Source organism: Anomaloglossus baeobatrachus, chromosome 5 (genome assembly GCF_048569485.1).
Source record: "Anomaloglossus baeobatrachus isolate aAnoBae1 chromosome 5, aAnoBae1.hap1, whole genome shotgun sequence".
Taxonomy (NCBI): domain Eukaryota; kingdom Metazoa; phylum Chordata; class Amphibia; order Anura; family Aromobatidae; genus Anomaloglossus; species Anomaloglossus baeobatrachus.
The window spans coordinates 443870618-443898236 of NC_134357.1; the positions used below are offsets into that span (position 1 = coordinate 443870618).

General features: G+C 45.8%; 1 protein-coding gene across 1 annotated transcript in view; it reads right to left on the minus strand.

Moving 5' to 3' along the window:
- Positions 1-8308: 8308 nt before the first annotated feature.
- The window catches only part of SRMS (src-related kinase lacking C-terminal regulatory tyrosine and N-terminal myristylation sites), a 40490-nt gene continuing 21179 nt past the window's right edge, over positions 8309-27619 (minus strand). The window contains exons 3-8 of the mRNA XM_075347791.1: positions 18862-19028; positions 14762-14900; positions 14516-14674; positions 13633-13814; positions 12594-12750; positions 8309-8901 (exon numbers count right to left, since the gene is read on the minus strand). Of these exons, the coding sequence (XP_075203906.1) occupies positions 8720-8901; positions 12594-12750; positions 13633-13814; positions 14516-14674; positions 14762-14900; positions 18862-19028 (986 nt within the window). The 3' untranslated portion in view covers positions 8309-8719. The remainder of the gene's footprint in view (positions 8902-12593; positions 12751-13632; positions 13815-14515; positions 14675-14761; positions 14901-18861; positions 19029-27619) is intronic.

Consider the following 27619-nt stretch of genomic DNA (forward strand, 5'->3'; position numbering starts at 1 on the left):
GGCTGATGCTGGGGGAGGCTGAGGCTGGGGTAGGCTGGGAGGAGAGAGGCTGATGCTGGGGACCGAAAAGGCTGATGCTGGGAGGAGACAGGCTGATTCTGGGGGAGGCTGAGGCTGGGGTAGGCTGGGAGGAGAGAGGCTGATGCTGGGAGGAGAGAGGCTGATGCTGGGGGAGGCTGAGGCTGGGGTAGGCTGAGGCTGGGGTAGGCTGGGAGGAGAGAGGCTGATGCTGGGAGGAGAGAGGCTGATGCTGGGGGAGGCTGATGCTGGGGGAGGCTGAGGCTGGGGTAGGCTGGGAGGAGAGAGGCTGATGCTGGGGACAGAAAAGGCTGATGCTGGGAGGAGAGAGGCTGATGCTGGGAGGAGAGAGGCTGATGCTGGGAGGAGAGAGGCTGATGCTGGCGGAGGCTGAGGCTGGGGTAGGCTGGGAGGAGAGAGGCTGATGCTGGGAGGAGAGAGGCTGATGCTGGGAGGAGAGAGGCTGATGCTGGGGGAGGCTGATGCTGGGGGAGGCTGAGGCTGGGGTAGGCTGGGAGGAGAGAGGCTGATGCTGGGGACAGAAAAGGCTGATGCTGGGAGGAGAGAGGCTGATGCTGGGTGGAGAGAGGCTGATGCTGGGAGGAGAGAGGCTGATGCTGGGGGAGGCTGATGCTGGGGGAGGCTGAGGCTGGGGTAGGCTGGGAGGAGAGAGGCTGATGCTGGGGACAGAAAAGGCTGATGCTGGGAGGAGAGAGGCTGATGCTGGGAGGAGAGAGGCTGATGCTGGGGGAGGCTGAGGCTGGGGTAGGCTGGGAGGAGAGAGGCTGATGCTGGGAGGAGAGAGGCTGATGCTGGGAGGAGAGAGGCTGATGCTAGGGACAGAAAAGGCTGATGCTGGGAGGAGAGAGGCTGATGCTGGGGACAGAAAAGGCTGATGCTGGGAGGAGAGAGGCTGATGCTGGGATGAGAGAGGCTGATGCTGGGGACAGAGAGGCTGATGCTGGGGACAGAGAGGCTGATGCTGGGATGAGAGAGGCTGATGCTGGGGACAGAGGCTGATGCTGGGAGGAGAGAGGCTGATGCTGCGGGTAGAGAGGCTGATGCTGGGAGGAGAGAGGCTGATGCTGCGGGCAGAGAGGCTGATGCTGCGGGTAGAGAGGCTGATGCTGGTGCAGCATGGGGGATGGAGCACGATGGGGGGTGCGCAGCATGGGGGATGGAGCACGTTTGAGAGTGCGCAGCATGGCGGATGGAGCACGTTTGGGAGTGCGCAGCATGGCGGATGGAGCACGTTTGGGAGTGCGCAGCATGGGAGATGGAGCACGATGGGGGGTGCGCAGCATAGGGGATGGAGCACGATGGGGAGTGCGCTGCATGGGGGATGGAGCACGATGGGGGGTGCGCTGCATGGGGGATGGAGCACGATGGGAAGTGCACACCTCCCCCCAACACACACACACACACACACGCGCGCACTGCACAACACACCACACACACACACTGGGAACCACAAACTGCCCTACACAGACACCCACACACACAGACAATGCTGCACACACACAACACCCAACACACAAACACCGCGGCACACACAAATATACGCACATACCGCCCAACACACACATTGCACAAAACATACCTCCCCCCAAAACACACCACACACACACAAACCGCGCAACACACACACACAACTCTACAGACACACAGCGCTCCACAAACAACGCAACACACGCAACACACATACAACACCGCTCTCACCCCCCGCCACACCCAGACAACACCCAGAACATGTACAGCGCCCTACACAAACACTTGGTAACTACACACAACAACATCTATATATATATATAACAAAAATCATACATGAACTACACAATATGTAAATTCTAGAATACCCGATGCGTAGAATCGGGCCACCTTCTAGTTAATTATAATTGTTCATATCAGTAACCTCAATGCGTTTCTTCTCACCTATAACGGTGAGACACTTCAGGAGGTATTTAGACACTCAGGTCACTATTTTCAGACCAGGTGTTAAGCTGTGCCTAGGGTATCTCAATGTAACAGCACCATATGACTGATAGGTATCATAGGTGCAGACCATAGGCAACAGTCTATTGAATAGAGTGTCAGCAACTCATATGATCTCTGTTTTACAGCCCTGCCTGGTACATGTTAGTTCAGGGCGCATCACAGTATGGCTCAGATGTGCCTCAGTGTGACCCCTATCTCAGTCGCGCCGCCGCGCCCGCCGCCGCCTCTGAAATAGTGAAGTGACCGCCCCCCTCCTTTCTGGCGCGCATTTCGGGTTATCCAATCTCACCGAACCAATAGTGGCTGGCCGCGTCACCTGGAAATGCACCAGCATCATCACAGGGGCTTCATAGCGTCACTAAGAAACGGAAAGGAATAATTTCACGTGACTCACGAAGGTTGACAGAAACAGCGATATTTTAAAACAAGCTGCCACTTTATCAAAATAAGAAAATAGCGCCTTCTTAAGAATATGTATGGACTACAGGGAAGGGTAACACAGACAGAAAGGTTATGAACATATATGCTAATTTTAATTAGCTAGCCACACATTTGCATACTATTCATGACTAGTTATAATGGATAGGTATTGTTTATTAACTAGCCTAGGGCACTCAATATATATTCTTTTTCAGCCATTTTTTTAATTAAATTAAATTCCCTGTAGTCCATACACATTCTTAAGAAGGTGCTATTTTCTTATTTTGATAAAGTGGGATTTTTACAGGCACTTGCAGACGCCCTATTCCCCGCGTTGGGCTTCCGTCTCACTCTATCTGGGCTGCTAGTGGGATAAGGTCTGGAACCTTGTTCCCTGCTAGTTAATTGACAAGGTGCTTGCAGCTGTCCTCGCCCTGGGGTCCAGTTACCCCGACTGTGCACGGCCTCCGGACCGGATTCCCTCTGTCGGCACCGGCGGGCTACAACCCTGCCCCGGTCCACTTAAGGTCTCCCGCGACCGGATCTCCGTCGCCTGTAGCCCTGCTCTGCCGTCTGCCACCTAGTCAGCTCAGGTAGTCCGGTAGTCCGGAAGCTACAAACCCCAACTACCACTTCACTCCTCTCACTTCACTTACTCTGTCTACTCAGTTCAGTCTTTTTCCTTCCCCTAACACCTCAGGACCCCTAGGTGGGCGTCACCATCTGCCTGGACCCATCCACTGGTGTGTCCCTATTGCCCTGGGGGGGGGGGTGACTAGGCTTTTGTGGCTAGTGTATGTACCTGTGTGTGGGGTTGTGCTGCAAGGGCAAGGAGGAGAGAGTTCTGCATCTGGAAGATGGATGCAGTCTCCTGTGACAACCTGATTTTGTCAGGGCGTCACATACATAGGGGCAGTATTATAGTAGTTATATTCTTGTAAATGGGGGCAGTATTATAGTAGTTATATTCTTGTACATAGAGGGCAGTATTATATTAATTATATTATTCTACATCATCCAGGGGAAAACAGGAATAAAAATGTGGTTAATCCTGTGCTGCTGTCGGTATTTCCCTGAATTTTACATCTTGGCCCTTGTGGCTCCTGGTCCAGGCAGCAGCTGTACATGCGATTTACACAGGTTGTGGGTCTCATAACCCGACCAGTTAAGCGCTTTGCCTCTCTTTTGGCCTTATGGTATTCTTGGATATGAACCTATTGCGCTTTTTAGCTACAGTTTTTCATTCTTGTACTTAGGGGCAGTATTATAGTAATTATATTTATGTACATAGAAGCAGTTTTATAGTAGTTATATTTTTGTACATAGGGGCAGTATTATAGTAGTAATATTCTTGTACATAGGAGGCAGTATTATAGTATTTATATTCTTGTACATAGGGGCAGTATTATAGTAGTTATATTCTTGTACATAGGGGCAGTATTATAGTAGTTATATTCTTGTACATAGGAGGCAGTATTATAGTAGTTATATTCTTGTGTATAGGTGGCAGTATTATAGTAGTTATATTCTTGCACATAGGGGCAATATTATAGTAGTTATATTCTTGTACATAGGAGGCAGTATTATAGTAGTTATATTTATGTAGATAGGAGCAGTTTTATAGTAGTTATAGTTTTGTACATAGGGGCAGTATTATAGTAGTAATATTCTTGTACATAGGAGGCAGTATTATAGTATTTATATTCTTGTACATAGGGGCAGTATTATAGTAGTTATATTCTTGTACATAGGAGCAGTGTCATAGTAGTTATATTCTTGTATATAGTGGCAGTATTATAGTAGTTAAATTTTTGGACACAGGGACAGTAATATAGTAGTTATATTCTTATACATGGAGGCAGTATTATAGCAGTTATATTATTGTACATAGTATATTCTTGTACATAGGGAGAAGTATTATGCCATAGTAGTTCTATTTTTGTACATAGGGGGCAGTATTATAGTAATTATGTTCTTGTACATAGAGGACAGTATTATAATAGGTAAATTCTTGTACACGGTGTCAGTATTATAGTAGTTGTATTCTTATACATAGGATTATTATAGTAGTTATAGTCATATATAGGAGCAGTATTATAGTGGCTATATTCTTGTACACAGGGGGCAATATTATAGTCTTTATAAGCTTGTACCTAGAGCAGTATTAATGTATTATATTTAGCTTTTACCCATTCATGACCAATCTATTATATAAAGCTGAGTGTATGTATGTGTTTGCATTTGCAATCGTGAAATTTTGAACAGCCACCTCGTTTGACTCAGGGAACATCATAGACCAGTCATGGCGAACCTTTTACAGGCCGAGTGCCCAAACTGTAGCCCTAAACCCAATTTTTTTTCCGAAGTGCCAACCAATCCTATTATGTAAATAATTGATTATAACCTTACCTTTGCCGTCTTCTCTTCTCTTCAGCAGGGGGCATCACGCTCATGCTTACCACACATTGAAGCTGAGCCCTTCCCAGACACAGCAGTTGGATTGATCTTTCTGGAAAAGATTGCAGCATATTAGACAGAGATTTTAGCATGGAATGCAATCAGGTGTCACCCTGTAATCCACATCTACATTTCAAAGTCTGAACATCTTGAAATCTTATAAAGACGTACGAGTTGCTCCCCTCCCCTTTCATTGTGTAGTTATGTCCCCCTTCCTGGCCACTTCTTGGTAAACATGTCCCCCATCCTGATATATATTTCCTACATTCTGGTATATTTGTCCCCATCATGGCCCCATCCTGGTAAATATACCTCATCCTGGTAAATGTCCTCCATCCTGGTAAATGTACCCCATTCTGGCATGTTCCCCCATGCTGGTAAATGTACCCCATCCTGACATATTGCCCATCCTTGTAAATGTTCCCCCATCCCGGCATGTACCCCATTCCTGGTAAATGTCCTCCATCCTGGTAAATGTTCCCAATCCTGGTTAATTTACCCCCATCCAGGTAAATGTCCCCCTTCCTAGCATGTACCCCTTCCTGGTAAATGTACCCTATCGTTGCATGTTTTCCCCATCCTGGCATGCATGTTTCCTCCATCCTGGCATGCATGTTTCCTCCATCCTGGCATGCATGTTTCCTCCATCCTGGCATGCATATTTTCCCCATCCTGGCATGCATGTTTCCTCCATCCTGGCATGCATGTTTCCTCCATCCTGGCATGCATGTTTCCCCATCCTGCCATGCATGTTCCCTCCATCCTGGCATGTATGTTTTCCCCATCCTGGCATGTATGTTTTCCCCATCCTGGCATGCATGTTTCCTCCATCCTGGCATGCATGTTTCCTCCATCCTGCCATGCATGTTCCCTCCATCCTGGCATGTATGTTTTCCCCATCCTGCCATGTATGTTTCCTCCATCCTGGCATGCATGTTTCCTCCATCCTGGCATGCATATTTCCTCCATCCTGCCATGCATGTTTCCCCATCTTGCCATGCATGTTTCCTCCATCCTGGCATGCATGTTTCCCCATCCTGCCATGCATGTTTCCCCATCCTGCCATGCATGTTTCCTCCATCCTGGCATGCATGTTTCCTCCATCCTGGCATGCATGTTTCCTCCATCCTGGCATGCATGTTTCCTCCATCCTGCCATGCATGTTTCCCCATCCTACCATGCATGTTTCCTCTATCCTGCCATGCATGTTTCCTCCATCCTGCCATGCATGTTTCCTCCATCCTGCCATGCATGTTTCCTCCATCCTGCCATGCATGTTTCCTCCATCCTGCCATGCATGTTTCCTCCATGCTGCCATGCATGTTTCCTCCATCCCGCCATGCATGTTTCCTCCATCCTGCCATGCATGTTTCCACATCCTGCCATGCATGTTTTCCCCATCCTGGCATGCATTGTTCCCCATCCTGGCATGCATGTCATCCCCCCCATGCTGGCATGCATGTCATCCCCCCCATGCTGGCATGTGCCCCCCCATGCTGGCATGCTTGTTCCCCCCCGCATGCTGGCATGTGCGTTCCCCCTCCCCCACCCCATGCTGGCATGTGCGTTTCCCCACCCCACGCTGGCATGTGCGTTCCCCCTCCCCCACCCCATGCTGGCATGTGCGTTCCCCCACCCCACGCTGGCATGTGCGTTCCCCCACCCCACGCTGGCATGTGCGTTCCCCCACCCCCACCCCACGCTGGCATGTATGTACCCCCACCCCACGCTGGCATGTGCGTTCCCCCACCCCCACCCCACGCTGGCATGTGCGTTTCCCCACCGCCACCCCACGCTGGCATGTGCGTTCCCCCATCCCCACCCCACGCTGGCATGTATGTACCCCCACCCCACGCTGGCATGTGCGTTCCCCCACCCCCACCCCACGCTGACATGTGCGTTTCCCCACCGCCACCCCATGCTGGCATTTTTGGCGGGTTTTTTTTTTTTTCTTTTCTCTTTCTCTACCCCTCCTTTTCCTCCTGGTGCTTACTCTCCGCCCACCTTGTCCTCACTGGGTTCTCAGCTTATTTGAATCAGTCCAGTTTTCATTCATTCCCCAGAGACTGACTAAGAACCATCCGGTTCGAAACGCGTCCTCTGTTTGCATAGGACCCTGTCTGGATATTTTTATGTAATTTTTAATATGAATCAATAAAGAATTTGGTTTTATTATCCTTTGACTTTGCTGCTGGAGTTCCTTCCTTTACTTACTTGGATTGCCGGTTTCCCATTCCGTGCACAAGTCCTGGATGCGGTGGTTCCCCCTTCGGCTATAGGTGAGCGGACATCTATTTTTTCTTTGTTTCTGTTTAATCCCACGCTGGCATGTGCGTTCCCCCACCGCCACCCCCCATCTCCATCTTGGCACAGCCGCACACAAGTTATTAAAAAAAAAAGCAACACACAACTTACCCTCCTGCACCCGCTCCCCCGCTGCGCGCCGCTGGGTCCTCAGTTCCCATGTGTCCAGAAGACCTCATTACGCCGGCGCCGCTCACTGACGCTCCTCCGTCTCCTAGGCAACACACCTGCAGCCTGGGGGAGGAGGAGTGTCAGAGCGAGGAGAAATGTCTCCTCCGCTCCAACACAGTTTTGATCTGCCGGTGCCACTGCACTAGCAGATCAAACCGGCAGGATCAGGCGACAGCACGCGTGCCAGCAGAATGGGCTCTGCGTGCCCCTGGTGGCACGCGTACCATAGGTTCGCCATCACTGTCATAGACTATGTTTTGAGGGGAAATTTTAACCCCGCGCTTTACAGTTGTACAGATTTTGGTGGTTAGAGGGTGAGAAGGAGAGTGGGAGAGAGACAGAAAAGGACCTTGTTACTATCCCAGGCAACGCCGGGTACTACAGCTAGTGAAGTATATTTACATCATCGGCTGTGTGTGAATCTTTCCCCCCACTTGATGGCTGATTTACTCAATCATCAAAATTGCCTTTAACAGCCATGGGTGGATCTGAGAGCTGATAACCCCAGTGACTGTCATTATGATCCTCCCGTGAATGGCACAGCACAGCTATAAGGCCCCTAAAGGAACTAATAAAATACATTAGGAATCCTACTGCCAGGTCAGCTTTACCACATATTGAAAAAGGTAAATAAAAAAACATTGTGGAATTGCAATTTCACCGCACTTGTAATTTTTGTAATATTTTCCAGTACAATATGTGGCAGAATGAACCGTGTCATTCAAAAGTACAACTCGTCCCGCAAAAAACAAGACCTCATATGGCTATATTAATAAAAAAAAGTTATGGTTCTTAAAAAAAATTAAAAAAAAACAAAAAACGGAAAATTGTCCGAAAGTAAAAGGGTTTACATAAAATCTATGTTACTGTAGTTATAAAAGTGACATTTGTTTTATATCATTGTCATTTTTCTTCTCTCAGTTTAGAAACTCATACACCCGTGCCTGGTAATAAATAAACTGTTTATATGACAGCAGTGATATATCGACTGTGTACAGTACTTTTAAGATATAGCAATTTTCATATTATTATTTATTATCACATTTCCTGAATGCTGTTGATTTTTATAAGATGATAGAATAGTTTCTCATTTTCTTCGGAGATCGTTTCTTGAGATTCAGGCTACAGTGGACTGGTGGCCAGACATGTAACCCTTTCATGTGCAGTCTTTAATCTATGGTCACAATTATCAGACTTTTCAGTCTTGATGGAAGAAAGTTTCCTCTAATATCCGTCATCATCTAGTCCTGGCAGAGTCTGATGCAATGTGCCACAGAGCTGATGACTCCCATTATTCATAGCTCTTCACGAATGTTGACGTTCTCCAGATTGCCTCCAAGTGCAGAGTTGTTCTTCATCGGACTGATCTCTCAATGTTAGTTAATTTTTCCACCACCTCTTGGAAACTTGGCCGATCCTGTGGTTTGTCCATCCAGCACAGCAGCATTAGGTTGTACATCTCCATAGTGCAAATTCGAGGCTGCCGTAGCCTGTAGCCATGAGTGACTTGTGAGACTACTTCTCTGTTGTTCATTCCTACCAAAGAGAAATATACATGGATCAGTGGTGGAAGCAACCATTGGATTATTGCTCAGATCCACATTGAGAAAATGTATAGTTGTAATCAAAATAATTCAACCTCCATTGCAAATTACGGTAGGTTTATTAATAACATTTTCTCAGAATTATTCAACCCCCCTGAATAAAATCCAAAGGGCACATCATTTACATCTGGGGCTTTATTAGAAATGTCAGATGTGGTTGAAATAAAGCACAGGAACAACTTGGACTAGCAAGGGGTCTGTTGACTATAAGTGAAAAGAGTGGTTCAAAAAAGTTCGAAGAGTTCATTGCATTACACAAGCAAAAATAAGGTGTGTGTGTGTGTGTGTGTGTGCATATATATATGTCTCTCTGTCCTTCTCCCAGTCTCTCTCCCTCTCTGTCTGTCTCTATCTGTCTGTATCAGTTTCTCTGTCTCTGTATCAGTCTCTCTGTCAGTCTCTCTCTATCTCTGTCTGTCTCTATCTGTCTGTCAGTCAGTCTCTTTCCAGGTCTGTCTCTTTCCCCGGCTGTCTCGTTCCCCGGCTGTCTCGTTCCCCGGCTGTCTCGTTCCCCGGCTGTCTCGTTCCCCGGCTGTCTCGTTCCCCGGCTGTCTCGTTCCCCGGCTGTCTCGTTCCCTGGCTGTCTCGTTCCCCGGCTGTCTCGTTCCCCGGCTGTCATGTTCCAGGTCTGCCTCTTTGCCCGTCTGTCTCTTTGCCCGTCTGTCTTTTTGCCCATCTGTCTCTTTGCCCGTCTGTCTCTTTGCCTGTCTGTCTTTGTCTGTCTCTTTCCCTGTCTACCTGTCTATGTCTTTCTTTATCTCTGTGTCTCTTTCCAGGTCTGTCTCTTTCCAGGTCTGTCTCTTTCCCCGGCTGTCTCTTTCCCCGGCTGTCTCTTTCCCCGGCTGTCTCGTTCCCCGGCTGTCTCGTTCCCCGGCTGTCTCGTTCCCCGGCTGTCTCGTTCCCCGGCTGTCATGTTCCAGGTCTGCCTCTTTGCCCGTCTGTCTCTTTGCCTGTCTGTCTCTTTGCCCGTCTGTCTCTTTGCCAGTCTGTCTCTTTGCCCATCTGTCTCTTTGCCCGTCTGTCTCTTTGCTCGTCTGTCTCTTTGCCCGTCTGTCTCTTTGCCAGTCTGTCTCTTTGCCCATCTGTCTCTTTGCCCGTCTGTCTCTTTGCTCGTCTGTCTCTTTGCCCGTCCGTCTCTTTGCCCATCCGTCTCTTTGCCCGTCCGTCTCTTAGCCCGTCTGTCTCTTTCCCCGTCTGTCTCTTTCCCTGTCTGTCTTTGTCTCTCTGTCTGTCTCTTTTGCTGCCTGTCTCTTTCCCTGTCTGCCTATCTATGTCTTTCTTTATCTCTGTATCTCTTTCCTTGTCTGTCTCTTTCCAGGTCTGTCTCTTTCCCCATCTGTCTCTTTCCCCGTCTGTCTCTTTCCCAGTCTGTCTCTCTATCTCTCTGTCTCTTTTGCTGCCTGTCTCTTTCCCTGTCTGCCTGTCTCTGTCTTTCTTTATCTCTGTGTCTCTTTCCCCGTCTGTCTCTTTCCCCGTCTGTCTCTTTCCCCGTCTGTCTCTAACTCTGTCTCTATCTCTTTCCCTGTCTGTCTGTGGCTGTCTCTTTCCCTGTCTGTGTCTGTCTGCCTCTGTCTCTTTGACTGTCTGTCTGTCTGTCTCTCTCTATCCGTCTCCCCACCGATATCATATTACCTCACACACCTCACGCTTGTTATACTATGAATGTCTTTAGTGCCTATAGCAACCACTCACAGCTGCTATTAATAACCTGTGGCTTCCAGCTCCATTGACTTTAATGGAGGCAGGTTTTTTGGAGAGTTACTGTAAAGGGCGGGGTTAAATTTTCCCGTGAAAACATATTCTATGACGGTCCCTGAGTCACATGGGGTGTCTGTGTAAAATTTCGTGATTGTAAATGCGACGGTGCAGATTCCTTTAGCGGACATACATACACACCTACATACATACATACACACATACACTCAGCTTTATATATTAGATATACATATATATATGTATGTGTGTGTAGGTATATATATATATATACACACACACACACACACACACACACATATACACACACACACACACACGCGCAAGGTCATTGAGATACAGCTGAAAACATAGTACACAAGTTGAATGATAAAGGAACACTGGCTGGAGAATAAATTTAGAGGCAATCAGTCACCTCCACAATAGTATTGTATGATGGATAAGTGTCAGTCTGGGGTTTAAGTCAAATGACTGTGAGGGCTACTCCAGAAACTTCCAGGTTTTTTTCTGAAACCAAACCTTGGGGTGCTTCAAGATATTCTTTGAGTAATTGTCATGTTGAATGGTCCACTGAGGCCAATCTTCAGCTTCCTCAGAAAAGGTATGACTTTTGTTTTCACTGTATGCATCAAGGAGCCACTACCATGCTTAACTGTAGGTAGGGTGTTCTTTTCAGCATATGCTTAATTTGAAGACATAACTGCTGATCCATAGGCGCAAATGTTCCAGTATTGTTCCATTGCTTCACAGAAAAGAATACCTAAACTTCTTTTGCTTATTTGCACTCTTTTCAGCAAATTGGAGTTCACTTTTTGTGCTTTTCGGTCAATAGAGATTAAATTGTGGCGTTTGAGCAAGGAGAACTTTATTGGTTTGAGGACACCATTTTTCCTGACCAAATTCCCAACTCCATTTGCTGAAATACAAATCCTCCACGGTGCTTTACTGTTATTACATACATTCATTTTTCTATTGCTCTCCAGTACTTCAGTGAACAAATTTCTTTCTGTTACAGCCAGATATCTCACTTTTTGACTCCTCAGCCCAGAGCATCTGCTGCCATTCTTCTGCACTCCAGTTCCTATGTTTTCATGCTTAATTAAGCCACTTGGTCTTTTTTCCATCTAAAAGGTACGTTTTTTTGTCCTTAATTCTTCCTTGAAAACACTTCTGGTCAGACTTCTCTGAATAATTCTTGGGTGTAGATGGTTACTGTAACTGACTGATGCCATATCTTAGCTTCTGGACAGCTTTGAAGGGAAGTGTCTTTCACTTGCTGCAGTAAGCTTCTTGGTCCACCATGTTACTTAGTGTCTTCCATGCTGAGAAATACAGGCAGAAACTTAGCCATAATGTAATTCCATCAGTGAGGCGTCTGATTGGCTCCAAATCTATTTTGCAGCCAGACAACGACCCCAAACATACAGCTAGTGTCATTAAGAACTATCATCATCGTAACTATCATCATCGTGGGTTGAACTAGATGGACTTAGAGTCTCCCTTCAACCTTAAAAACTATGATGATACTATGATGATACTATGATGTAAAGAACAAGGAGTCCTGGTGATGATGATACGACCACCAAGGAGCCCGGATCTCAATGTCTTTGAATCTGTGTGAAGAGACAGAAGGATTTACACAAGTTGACATCTACAGAAGATCGGAGGTTGGTTCGCCAAGATGTTTAGAACAACCTTCCTGCCGAGTTCCTAGAAGAACTGTTGGTTTTCTGAATGCAAAGAGCGGTCACACCAAATATCGATGTGATATAGATTTCTCTTTTGTTGATTCACTTTGCATTTTATTAATTGATAAAAGTTGACTATTAACACTTCTATTTTTGAAAGCTTTCTTACTCTGCACCATTTTTCTACACCTGCCTATAACTATTGCACAGTACTGTATATTACCTTTATAGGGCATATCTCCGAGAGTGTAGATTTCATAGATCACAATCCCAAAAGACCATATGTCTGACTTTGTAGAATATTTGCAATACGCTAAAGCTTCCGGCGCTGTCCATCTTATTGGGATGGTGCGATTGTTTTCTGGAGAGTAACAGTCATCCTGAAATAAATTGTAGACCAAAATTTGTTACACATTTTATTAAAGGGTTCACTTGCTTGTACAGTTTAAAGGGGTATTCCCATCTCCAAAATCCTATCTCCAATTGGAAATGTAATATAGTTTTCATGGTATAGCCATATGTCTTACCTCATGTGCAGGGCATTGCAGCTTAGGTATCCATGGTTATGACCACAAGCAACTAACTGTCTCTATGAGTGCATGTAACCATGGATACCTAGGCTGCAATGCCCTGCACATGAGGTAAGAGACATGGCTATATCAAAAGAACTATACTACATTTCTAATTGGAGGTATTTTCTAATATTATTGTTATTATTATTATTACTACATATTGGGATAGGATCTCGGAGATGGGAATACCCCTATAACCCGCACTGTTGTTCTTAAAGCGATATTCCTTCAAGTTATACATGTGGGTAAAAACTCTAGAACCACCCAGTGGTAGAAAAGGAAGGGATTTTGATTTCCAACTTTGTCAAACATTCAACAAGACTGATGATTGATTTTCACAGTAGGTACTTTACTAATTTTTCAGCCTTGTATACTTCTAAAGGCAGAGTTCCATTTTTATGGTATGGAACTCCAAATTCTTTGCTTTCCTTCACCAAGCATTAAAGTGAAATAATAATATTGTGTCTTTAAGAAGCTCTTTGCCTCAATGAAGGAACTGAATGGGAGCTGTACAAGTCTATCTGCAGTAAACTCCCCCTAGTGGTGGCTGAAGGCAACCAGAAAGATATTATTCAATGATATGAGAAGAAGAAAAGGAATTCTGAGTTTGGCAGTAAATTAGTGGTCCCACAGAATAACAAATACCCCGTCACCAGATCACATAGGTATTAATAAAGGACTATGCATAACCTTAAGTAGCCGAGCCAATCCGAAATCAGCAATCTTGCAGACGAGGTTTTCCCCAACGAGAACATTTCTTGTGGCCAGATCCCTGTGGACAACATGTTTCTTCTCCAGATACTCCATACCATCCGCCACCTGACAGATCATATGAATAAAGTCGGTATTTTTGAGGCGGCTGCCTTCAGAACCTGCGGAGACAAAGTGGGGATCATATCTATTATAGTCTTATATTATAGATGGGAACGGCCCCATAGAGTAACATTCGTCAAAGTGAAATGCAATTTTTTATCGCATTCCACTCGCCGTGTGTCCTAGGCCTAACTCCTTACATTTTGCAATCGCTTGCAGTGTTTTTTTAAGTTATTTGAATCAACAGTATCCCATGCACCTCTCCCACATGTGCTGCTTAGTGCCGCTCTCCACCAGCTGCAACTTTGTACATAATCCAAAAAATTCCAAGGCACCGAGAAGATCCTCTCCAATTATAAATCTTTATTTGTCCCAGCATACAAAAGGAAAAAGTGCAAACAAACAACGTTTCGGCCGACAAAAGGCCTTGTTCAAGCCATAAAAATTACATTATTATTATAATTTTTACGGCTTGAAAAGGGCCCTTTGTCGACTGAAACGTTTTTTTGCACTTTTTCGTTTTGTATGCTGGGACCAATAAAGATTTATAAACGGAGAGGAGATTCTCGGTGCCTTGGAGGTTTTTTTTAAGGATAGTACCCTATGGTAGACCAACATTTAGAGAACTTTGGTGGCACATAGAGGGTCTTCATGCCATTCTGGGCAGTAAGTGAGGTTTGGATAGTCTATTCCTGATTATAATCATATCTGTCTCTTATATTCCTCCATCAGTTTTGAAGACCTCATTATATAGACTTACCTTTTAAGTAGTCATTTAGGTTTCCTTTGACCATAAGCTCAGTGACAATGTAGACAGGTTCTCCTATGGAGCACACAGCCATCAACTGGATGAGGTTCCTATGGCAAAGATTCTTCAGAGCATTTATCTCCTTCTCGAAGTCACTTCTGTTGAGGTCATCTGGAGGAGGAAGAACATCCTGTAAGGAGACTATCCCCCAACCTTCACCTTATTGCTGAAAAATCACAATTTATGACAAAGACTAACCTTGCTTGAAAGTCTTTATGGCAACTTTCACCGTGTCGTTCCAGATACCTTCGTAAACTTCTCCAAAAAATCCTTGTCCCAATTTCTTGACCAGTTTGAACTCAGAACGTGACCTTTCCCAGGTTTCATTCAGGTCAATCTAGAGGATAAGTAAAAAATAAGGATAAGTAGAAGATTGTTTAACGTCAATGGAAAATTACAGAACAAAATCCAAGACACAGAAAACCGGCCCCGGAGTCAGTACATCCCTAATGCTCCTATTACCTTCCCTTTAGCATACCTGATCCCCTGAATCTATGGCACCAATCTACAAACTTTGTGCAATAATAACTCTCTCCCTGACTGAAAACCAACTGGGGACCCTGCTCTGTATAATATAGAATTTGTTGGAGAATATTTGCCTTTTCTTCACGACATTATAATATTCCCCATCACAACAGCCTTGTCCTAAGAGATGCAGGTCATTTCTCAATACATGAGCATATTCACTACAAAGCTGGAACATTCAGCAGAACCTGTCACTTCCAGCCTTTCCAGTGATGCAACTTAAATTTAGCCTCTAGGTGGTGCTGCGCCCCTGTGTAGTCAGCACTCCGCATATATTCTCTATAGAAAAAATCCAATAACTGTGTGCAGGTTTATTAAATGTGCAGCAATCACACAGAATTTGTTAACTGCATATTGATGTGCAAAAAAAACCCCAGTAAAAGCTTTGACATATCATTGTGCAGTAACAGAAAAGTTAAGTTAATGTAGTATATATCCTAGCTGGTAATATTTTGATATAACTATTAGAATACTGTCCTCTAGCTACAAGAATTTAACTGTTATAATTATGTCCCCTATGTACAACAATGTAACTAGTATTATACTGCCTACTATGTACAAAAATATAACTACTATAATACTGCCCCTATGTACAAAAATATAACTACTATAATACTGCACCTTATGTACAAATATATAATTAGAAAAATACTGCCCCTATATGCAATAATACTGACCCCTATGCACAAGAATATAACTACTATAACACTGCCCATACTGTATGTACAAGAATATAACTACTATAACACTGCCCATACTGTATGTACAAATTTAACTACTATAATACTGCTCCTATGTACAAGAATATAACTACTATAATGCTGCCCCCATGTACAACAATACAACTACTACAATACTGCCCCTATGTACAAGAATATAATTACTATAATACTACCCCCTATGTACAAGAATATACTATAATACTGCCCCCTATGTACAAATATATAATTAGAAAAATTCTGCCCCTATATGCAATAATATTGACCCCTATGCACAAGAATATAACAACTATAACACTGCCCATACTATATGTACAATAATTTAACTAATATAATACTGCTCCTATATACACAATAATATAATTACTATAATACTGCCCCCTATGTACAAGAATATAACTACTATAATACTGTTTCCTATGTTCAAGAGTATAACTACTATAATACTGCCCCCATATATAAGAATATAACTACTATAATACTGCCCCTATGTACAAGAATATAACTACTATAATACTGCCTCCTATGTACAAGAATATAACTACTATAATACTGTCCCTATGTACAAGAATATAATTACTATTAGGCTGGTGCCACACGGGGATTACTGCGATCCCCTCGCATGACACTCGGCTCACGCTGGCAGTACAGCAGAGCCGAGTGTCATGTGAGTATCCCTGCAACTGAGGTCCGACCGTGCGAGTGGACCTCAGCTGCGGGGGGTGGGCCAGCACTGAGGAGGGGAGGGAAGGATTTATCTCCCTCTCTCCTCCGTAGTCGGCTATAGCCATTCTCGCACTGCACTCGCGGTACACCGGTGTAACGAAGGTGCAGTGCGATTTTTCTCTCGCCCCATACACTTGAATGAGTGCAAGAGAAAGTCTCGCATTACAGTCGTAGCATGCTGAGATTGTTTTCTCGGTCCGATTAGGGCTGAGAAAATAATTGCTCATGTGTGCTGACACACAGGCTAGAATTGGTCCGAGTGCAAAACAAAGTAAAAATAGGGCAAATGAGACGCACCAGTGGGATTAATGAAACTTTCCTTAATGTACTGCTCAATTTAAAGGGTTGTGTGCCCCTGCAGAACCCCAGTAGTAGCCTGGATATTAATAGCAGAATTCCTCCTTAAACCGCACGTTAGTATTGTGTCTGTAGTGCGCTGCATCCAGACTTCATGTGTCCAATCTCAGTGTGATCCTCTGATCTCGTAGTATTATGTCCGGTGTCCGACGTGTGTAGTGCTAGTTAACTTTACGGTCTCCCTTAATCTAAGCTGCTCCTGCCAGACTTCCCACGGGGGAATAGTTATATATAATAAGAAAAATATAATATAATATAAGAAAAAAGATGCCGGTCTGATGGAGCGCTATATCTGATTAAAGGAAACCAGGGAATTTTTTTTAGAGATTCTTAAACAATCCACCAGGTACAACTAGGCAGCTGTGTATTGGAATCCGCAGTGCAGGGTGTCCATGCTTTCTGGGCACCCCCGCTGCGAATTGCAGTCTGCAGCCACCCCAGAAAATGGCGCTTTCATAGAAGCGCCATCTTCTGGCGCTGTATCCAACTCTTCCAGCTGCCCTGGTGATGGGTGGCTTGCTGGGTAATAATGGGGTTAGGGCTAGCTGTATATTATCAGCTAGCCCTAAGCCCGAAATTCATGGTGTCACGCCAATATTAGACATGGCCACCATGAATTTCTAGTAAAGATAAAAAAACACAACACACAGAAAAATATTTTTATTAGAAATAAAACACAACACAATTAGTGACTCCATCTTTAATGAAATAAAGAACCCCCCTCCGCAGTAATCCTGGGTCAAGGGTCCCGCGCCGTCCAATCCAGATCCAATATCATCTGATCGGTTAGCTGGAAGGCAAAGCGATCAGATGAAGTGTCAGGATCAAGGATGTGAATCACATCACACAGCAGCTGATTGTATAAAAGCCGATTATACAATCAGCTGAAGCATCAGTACAAAAACAAAACAAACAAACAAACAAAAAAAAATACTCACTTATGTGCTGATTACTGGCAGCTCCTGGAGCGGAGTCTGATCCCGTCTGATCGCTGCAGGAGCTGCCGGTAATCAGTGATGAAGTCATCTAACGGCATCAGCTGATAGGTGAAGCCGGCCGGGCGCCGGCGTCACCCTGAGACTTACAATCAGCTGACGCGTCAGGTGACCGCATCAGGTGATCCATCGCCAGGTCCTGCAGCCATCGGACGTGCCCGGGGACATTGCACACAGCCGGAGCGGCGGTACCGGGAGAGGAGCTGGAAGCGGACATGGCAACGGGAGTTTGCAGACAGGTGAGTATGACATTTTTTTCCTGCTGTTCACTTTTGATTTCACAGCTGCCTCCATCTCCCGCCCAGCCATGGCGCCGCACGGGAGCAGACATGCACAAGACGAGAGGTGGACGCAGCGGTGGCGGTACCGGGAGGATTCACGCTTCTGTGTTTACTGACAGAAGGAATCCTCTTCCTGTACATGTCACTTTACTACCCACCCCTTGCGTTTATAGCTGCGTTTTTAGTCATAGAAACGCAGTAAAACGCAGCTATATTTACAATTTGCTGTTTTCATTGCATTTTTGAACATCTCATTGAACTCAATGGGTGGAAAATGCTGTGAAAAAACACAAAAATAATTGACATGCTGCGTTTTTGTGTGCAGCACAAAAACGCAGCTAAACAAAAACGCTGTGTGCAGACAGCAAAAATGAAAACTCATAGACTTTGCTGGGGAAGCAATGTCTGAGCAAAAACGCACCCGAAAAACGCCGCGAAAAACGCACTGTGTGAACTTACCCTACACTGTCCTTTGAACATGCACATGGTTGAATTGTCAAACCAGATTACAACTGTAAACCTCCTTATCTCATTATTAGACTTTCCATGTGTAGAACATTAGTGTTCACACCTTAGATAAACAAATCTACGCTGATTATATGCGGCACGCCCCACGCCCATGGTCGGCATGCTATAGTGCTATGTATAGTGCCCTCCTCTGTGTATATATACAGTGTATATTATATCAGTGTTACCTCCGGCACACATGGCTGTAGCAGGGGACTTTTCAGAAGCTTCCAGTTTGTTCTATGGAAGACAATGAGTTCCTGGATGGTGGCGAAGCTCCTGCCATTCTGCAGATAAAATTCTCCATTGGAGTCTATGTTGATGCGGAAATGAGTGATCTTATGCTCATTGCGAACTGAGGAAAAAAAATCAGAAAAATATCATTATGAATCATCTCAGTCTAAAGAACTCCAGAAATTTTAACTTCAGGGCATTCATGTTTTTCTAAAACCAAACCAAACCCTATTATAGGGTAAGATAAGCCGGTAATGTGATGACCTGTAATGTCTCTCCAGGAAAAGAAGAAGTTCAACTTTTTCCCAGACTGAAATGAGTTATACCCCGCCTGATTTTCACAATAGGACGTATCATGTGTCGGATGCTTTGTCAGGTTTTTGTGCGCCTGAACCTGTCCTATGTCACTGGCCTACAAAATTGTACTTTTTTTGTGTTAAATGCATGAAATACCATTTTTTTTATGGTAATTTGACCCCTGATTCCAAATCTGCTTTTCGAATGTTTCTATCGGGCAGGGATTTTCAGTAACAAGCATTTACATTTTTGATATTTTTTATTTTTAACAAACTTCTTAATACAAATTTTAGTATTTTTAGTATTTTAATATTTAGTCTCGGAGCATTGTTGGGCACCATTTCCCTTTATAACGGCCTTCAATAGTGCAATGTCCTGATGAAACCGCTCCACATGCTCATCACTAACACCTTCAAGGTTATCAGGAAAATAATCTATTTGAGGGTCCAGGAATTTTATCTTGAGAGACATATTGCATCCTAATTCTGTAGCATTGTAATAACTCAGTCCTTAAGCTGGTGTCACACATAACGACGACGACAACGACGTCGCTGCTACGTCACCATTTTCTGTGACGTTGCAGCGACGTCCCGTCGCTGTCGCTGTGTGTGACATCCAGCAACGACCTGGCCCCTGCTGTGAGGTCGCATGTCGTTGCTGAATGTCCAGCTTCATTTTTTGGTCGTCACTCTCCCGCTGTGACACACACATCGCTGTGTGTGACAGCGAGAGAGCGACGAAATGAAGCGATCAGGAGCCGGCACTGGCAGCTGCGGTAAGCTGTAACCAGCGTAAACATCGGGTAACCAAGGGAAGACCTTTCCCTGGTTACCCGATGTTTACGCTGGTTACCAGCCTCCGCCGCTCTTGCTGCCAGCGCCGGCTCCTGCACTGTGACATGTGGCTGCAGTATGCATCGGGTAATTAACCCGATGCATACTGTAGCAAGGAGAGCAAGGAGCCAGCGCTAAGCGCGGCTCCCTGCTCTCTGAACTGTGACATGTAGATGCAGCACACATCGGGTTAATTAACCCGATGTGTGCTGCAGGAGAGCAAGGAGCCAGCGCTAAGCGCGGCTCCCTGCTCTCTGCACATGTAGCACAGCGACCTTATGATCGCTGCTTCTGCTGTGTTTGACAGCTAAGCAGCGATCATAACAGCGACTTACAAGGTCGCTGTTACGTCACCGAAAATGGTGACGTAACAGCGACGTCGTTGTCGCTGTCGTTTAGTGTGACACCAGCTTTAGTTTGGTGCTTTATGGTGGCCCAGGAAGTTCACCACTGCATTTTGAATGACTCTGATGCCAATGCTTCAGTCTCGCCAAAGGCTCCATTACACGCAGCGACATCGCTAATGAGATGTCGCTGGGGTCACGGAATTCGTGAGACACATTCAGCCTCGTTAGCGACGTCGTTGCGTGTGACGCCTCCGAGCGACCGCTAACAATCAGAAATACTCACCAAATCGTGGATCGTTGACACGTCGTTCATTTTCAAAATATCGTTGCTCGTGATGGATGCAGGTTGTTCGTCGTTCCTGAGGCAGCACACATCGCTAAGTGTGACACCCCGGGATCGACGAACAACAATGTACCTGCATCCTCCGGCAACGAGGTTGGAGTGACGTTCATGCGGCTGCTCTCCGCCCCTCCGCTTCTATTGGTGGCCTGATGAGTGACGTCGCTGTGAGACCGAACGAACCACCTCCTTAAAAAAGAGGTTGTTCGGCGGCCACAGCGACGTCGTTAGGAAGGTAAGCATGTGTGACGCGTACCTGCGATATTGTTCGCCACGGGCAGCTATTTGCTCGTGACGCAAATGTGGCGCCCTGGACTAACCAGGTCGTCACAGGTAACACACACACCCCCACCACCCCTAGACAGTTACATTAGCCAAACACCAAACCCTTGTTGCCTCCCTCCAGGGTCTGATGTCCACACCAGGTGGGGCGGAGCCAAACGGTTGGACCACCCACCGAGGAGTTCACAGGCCTGGAGGCGGGAAAAGTGACAGATCAGTTTAGGAGGTTGAAGTGAGAGGAGTAAAGTGGAGAGTGTCTGGGTTTGTGGCCCAGGCACTGACAACAAGGTTGGCAGACGGTGGTGGCTGTCTGCAGGAGTGGTGGATCAACGCGGAACCGTAGGACCGGGGTCGGGCGGTGGCCCACCGGTACCGACCGGGGAGCGAAGTGAAGCCAGCACACACAGGCAGGGCCATCGGACCCCGACTAGGTTTGGAGTCGCCGTCAACAGTCAAATCCGAGTGTGACAGGATCCCCAGGGGTTTCCTAACAACCAAAGACCCGTTAGAAGGCAACCGTCCACACCGTGAGGGTATACAGCTACCGCCAAAGGCTAGAGACCCAAGGGCCAGCGCCTGCGGGCAAACGGGCTCCTCCGGCATCCATACACCGGGGAGCGGACTACCGTTGGGGACCCATCGTAGTCAAGACAGTACACGAAGGTGCAGGGAAAGACAGCCGCCATCACCTGTCCGGGGAGAGAGACTGCAGCCGGCTGCGGGACCCATCCATCCAGCCGTTTGGTTTACCGGAGACTTTGTGCATCTCTTGCTGAGTGAGTACACCCGTGCCATCCGGCACCGCGCCGCGCTGTCCCTGCAACCCTGCACCCCAGCCATCCAGCCTCCCCGTCACACCACCGGGCCCCGGGACCACCAACCCCTACCCACGGAGGGGGAAAACAACATCCCAGCTGCTCCCTACCATCGCTCCCGGGATCCCCGTCACCAGCAGCGGTGGTGCCCATCTTCACCACAACCTGTGGGTGGCGTCACGGACTAAATCCCCAAAACAAACCAACCCCCTTTTAACTCACGGGCGAGGAGCGCCGCTTGAGTCCCCGGATCCGGCCCACCGCTCGAGCCACTGAGCAGCAGCAGCGCTGTTAGCGAGCGCAGCGCCTCGCCGCCCGCGACACACAAACGACGGGGGCGGGTTCTTTCGCTAGCGTCATCGCTAGCGATGTTGCTGCGTGTAAAGCAGCCTTTAGTTTTATGTCAAAATCAGTGTCTTTCATAATTTGCCTTATTTGTGGCCCTACAAAAATTCCTTCCTTGATCTTGGCCTCACTGATTTGTGGAAACTTGTATCTAACTTATGCAAAATCCTCGTCATCACAATCCAAGTTCTTCATCAGCCCAAGTTTTATGTGGAGTGGTGGAAGGAAAACATTTTCTGGAGCTACCAGAGGCTGATGCAGGACATTCCTTCTTCCAGGAGTCAAACTGTTTCTTGGTGGTCACTGTGGGGTTTTTTTTGTGAAGTGATTTCTGCAGTCTCTGTTGTCCCATTAAGGCTATGTTCACACACTGCGTTTTTTTGACGCTGCGTTTTTGTGCGTTTTTTTGCTGCGTTTTGCTGCGTTTTTGCTCACTGCGTCTTTATGCGTTTTTTATCAGTGAACAAAAAAAAAGGTCTGATGTCATTTCCTTCTTCAATATGTTCTTCATTCTCCACTAGTGTATGCAGGAGAGCAGACAGCTGCAGAACTACAAGGCTCAGCATACTCCATCCAATAGTGTATGCAGGAGAGTAGACAGCAGCTGCAGAACTACAAGGCTCAGCATGCTCCATCCAGGACTGTATGCTGGAGGGAGAGTCAGGGGGAGCAGACCTACAAGGCTCAGCATCCTCCATCCAATAGTGTATGCAGGAGAGCAGACAGCAGCTGTCGAACTACAAGGCTCAGCATCCTCCATCCAATAGTCCAAGAGGTAGAGCAGAAAGCAGGTTTCAAAATCCGCGCCACACCACAGAGAATCCAAATGCTTGTTAGTAAATCCTTTCTTTATTTATTTTTCTCACAGGTCTACGCGTTTCGAGGACATATCTGTCCTCATCATCAGGACAAAGTACAAAGAAAGACTATATCCTATACTATACTATATAGTCTTTCTTTGTACTTTGTCCTGATGATGAGGACGGATATGTCCTCGAAATGCCTAGACCTGTGAGAAAAATAAATAAAGAAAGGATTTACTAACAAGCATTTGGATTCTCTGTGGTGTGGTGCGGATTTTGAAACCTGCTTTCTGCTCTACCTCTTGGAATATATCTACACTGCGGGACCGCTGCCTTCCACATTTATTATGTGCCTTCATAGGGGTTGTGACTTGCACAACCCTTTCAGGTGAGTGTACTAACCCACACTTGCCCCCACGTGTCATACCGGGTAAGACCCTATTTTGAGCCTTTCTTTCCACAGTTATTTCCATCCAATAGTGTATGCAGGAGAGCAGACAGCAGCTGTCGAACTACAAGGCTCAGCATCCTCCTTCCAGGACTGTATGCAGGATTTCTTTGCCCCCCCAAACAAAAAAAATGGCGTGGGCTTCGCCATATTTTTGTATGCTAGCCGGGTACAGCAGGCAGGTACGAGCTGCCCCCAGCTGCCTATTTGTACCCGGCTGGGAACCAAAAATATAGAGAAGCCCTTTTTTTTTAATTATTTCATGAAATAATTAAAAAAAAAAAATGACGTGAGCTTCGCTTAATTTTTGTGTCCAGCCGGGTACAACTAGGCAGCTGGGGATTGGAATCCACAGTGCAGGGTGCCCATGCTTTCTGGGCTTTCCTGCTGCGAATTGCAGTCCGCAGCCACCCCAGAAAATGGCGCTTTCATAGAAGCGCCATCTTCTGGCGCTGTATCCAACTCTTCCAGCTGCCCTGATGCTGGGTGGCTCACTGGGTAATAATGGGGTTAGGGCTAGCTGTATATTATCAGCTGGCCCTAAGCCCGAAATTCATGGTGTCACGCCAATATTAGGCATGGCCACCATGAATTTCTAGTAAAGATAAAAAAAAACACAACACACATAAAAATATTTTTATTAGAAATAAAACACAACACAATTAGTGACTCCATCTTTATTGAAATAAAGAAGCCCCCTCCGCAGTAATCCTGGGTCAAGGGTCCCGCGCCGTCCAATCCGGATCCAATATCATCTGATCGGTTTGCTGGAAGGCAAAGCGATCAGATGATGTGTCAGGTTCAAGTGCCTGAATCACATCACACATCAGCTGATTGTATAAAAGCCGTTCATACAATCAGCTGATGCATCGGTGCAAAAAAAAAAAAATACTCACCTATGTGCTGATTACCGGCAGCTCCTGGAGCGGAGTCTGATCCCGTCCGATCGCTGCAGGAGCTGCCGGTAATCAGTGATGAAGTCTCCTGATGCATCCGCTGATAGGTTAAACCGGCCGGGCGCTGGCGTCACCCCGAGACTTACGATCAGCTGATGCGTCAGTTGACTGCATCAGGTGATCCATCGCACACACCCGGAGCGGCGGTACCGGGAGGTGGAGCTGGGAGCGGGCATGGCACCGGGACCCTGCAGACAGGTGAGTATGACATTTTTTTTCTACTGTTCACTTTTGTTTTCGCAGCCGCTTCCACCTCCTGCTCGTACATGACGCCGCACGGCAGCAGACATGCACAGGACTGGAGGTGGAAGCGGCGGTGACAGTACCGGGAGGATTCACGCTTCTGTGTTTACTGACAGAAGGAATCCTCTTCCTGTACATGTCACTTTACTACCCACCTCCTGCGTTTATAGCTGCGTTTTTGGTCTTAGAAACGCACCAAAACGCACCTATTTGCGTTTCTCATTGCGTCTTTCAACATCTCATTACACTCAATGGATGAAAAGCGCAGTGAAAAACGCAGGAATAATTGACATGCTGCGTTTTTGTGGCACTACAAAAACGCAGCTGAAAAAAAACGCTGTGTGCAGACAGTAAAAATGAAAACTCATAGACTTTGCTGGGGAAGCAAAGTCATGCAGTTTTCTGAGCAAAAACGCACCCGAAAACTGCGCAAAAACGCCGCGAAAAATGCACTGTGTGAACTTACACTAAAAGAGCTGTAACCCAAGCACCAACCCTATTACCTTCAGATCACCACAAATATTCCACTTCTAGTTTTCGTAACGGAGTTTTGAGAGCAGGCGCAGATTTTCATGTTTATTTCAGGTTTGCTGCATAATCAAGAGGAACAGATTGATTTTCAAGTTTGCATCATTGCAGTAAACTAGGTCCCTTCAATTGAATATACAGTAAGTGTTCAATCTCCTGCTGCCTATAGCCGAAAGATCATATTTTGGTCCCCTGCTCCAGAAAGTGCAAGCCTTTGAGCCTTGAAGCCAAAAGCTCCACCTGACTTTTTGATAGGTTCAGATCACTAACTAAATCTTTTAGATCATCGTGGTTTAGTTCAAGAGGCTCCCCAGACTCGTGGCCTAGAAAATGAGGATTTTCTCGATCAGCGTCTTCAACAACCAAATTAACATCCAAATCTTCTTCCAAATCCGAGGTCCAAGAAGTTGGTGGAGTGGCGATTCGCAGCTCTGAGCTATGTGAGGCCGGCCTAATTGCTGAAGGAATGTTTGGATATTTCACTTAATTTCTTGTTTTCATTGTTCCTCCACCAATTTTTGTCATACAGAAATAGTAATCTGGATCCACCCGGGCACACATGTCTGCTGTTCAAATGCGCAGAATTGTGCTGGATCACCACCGACTCACCGCAGCAGCTGGTGGTGATCACCCCTTCATGATTTAGGATGTACCGTTACATCCTAGGTCGTGAAGTGAAGTGAGTGCTACATTATTTGAATTTACTGGGTTCAGCAAATTCCTGTCAGAAACCAGGTTTTCAACCTCTGCAATAAGAGAACCTTAAGGGGGCTTTACACGCAACGACATCGCTAACGAGATGTCGTTGGGGTCACGGAATTTGTGAAGCACATCCGACCTCGTTAGCGTTGTCGTTGCGTTTAACACCTGCGAGCAAGTGTTAACGATCAGAATTGCTCACCTAATCGTTGATCGTTGACACGTCGTTCATTTTCAAAAGATCGTTGCTCGTTCAGGATGCAGTTTGTTCATCATTCCTGACGCAGCACAGCTCTCTAAGTGTGACACCCCGGGGACGAGGAACAACACCGTACCTGCGTCCTCCGGCAAACGAGGTGGGTATGACTTCCATGCGGCTGCTCTCCACCCCTCCGCTTCTATTGGACGCCTGCCGTGTGACGTCGCTGTGACGCCGCACGAACCGCCCCCTTAGAAAAGAGGCTGTTCACAGCGACGTCGCTAGGAAGGTAAGTTCGTGTGACGGGGCCTAGCGATATTGTGCGCCACGGGCCGCGATTTGCCCGTGACGCACAACCGATGGAGGCGAGTGCTTTCACGAGCGATGTCACTGCGTGTAAAGCAGCCTTAAGAAAAGAGCCTGAAGGGATTATCTATCATCCCTCACTTCTGAATCCATAGGCGAGAGGTGCCGCTGGGGTGATGTGCGTTGGACACTTTCCAGGTATTGTAAGTAAATAAATAATGTGCCCTACCCTATTCTAATTTCTCTGATCAACAAAGATTTTGTTAAATGAGGACTGTTTAGTGCTCTGAATCTGAAATCAGAATTTTCCTATGAGGCACCAATTTTTCATAATTGTTTTTCCTCAATAAATTTAGACTACATTGCCCCTTCATAAATTCTTATTGCTCTGGGTTTTTCCAAGGTTGATTATTAATCTTAGGCATTTGCACCCTTTGGGGTATCACAGGTTACATACCAAAAAGCTTCATTATGTCACTGGCCTTTGTGAATATCTTTTGTGGTTTTATCGCTAAGTTTTCTTTTACTTTAAACTGTTATTATAATAAATTTATTTTTAATTCTGTTGTTCTTGTGCAGTAGTACATTCATTTAAACAGGTTGCGCGGTTGTGTAAACCACTATAACAACTTTTCCTATATTTGTGGCCAAGTGCTTTAAAATCAGAGAAGAAGCATAACGCTGCTAGTGACAAAAAGTTATTCCTGTATTTTCAGTGCAAAATTGGAGATCAACCACAATGGTATGGAGGGAGCCAAGAGACCACTATACAAATCGCTTTTTTGAAAAAACAAATATATAAAAAATATAATATAAAAAGAGAATAAAAAATACTAAAATTGTGGGAGTGTAATAGGACCCACTCATATTTAAAAACATTATATGGCCATGCTGTAGTGGAATAGAGAAAGTATTACTAATATTACTGTAAAATAAAGGGAACTGCATATATTTCAGAATTAGGTGTATGATCAGATTAGGAAAAAAAAAATATCACCATAATTATCACATATTGTGTTTGCTAACTGTGTTTCTATGGTGATAGTTTTTGTTTTTCTATTACACTCCCACAGTTTTAATATTTTTCATTCCATTTTTATATCATACTAGCTGTAATATCCGGTATAGTAACTGTCTCTCTGTCTCTCTCCCAGTCTCTGTGTGTGTGTCGCTGTCTGTCTCTCTGTCTGTCTCTTTCCTTGTCTGTCTGTGTCTATGTCTCTTGAGGTAAGATAAACCTGGCTCACTCTTTAAATGGGTGCACGGAGAAA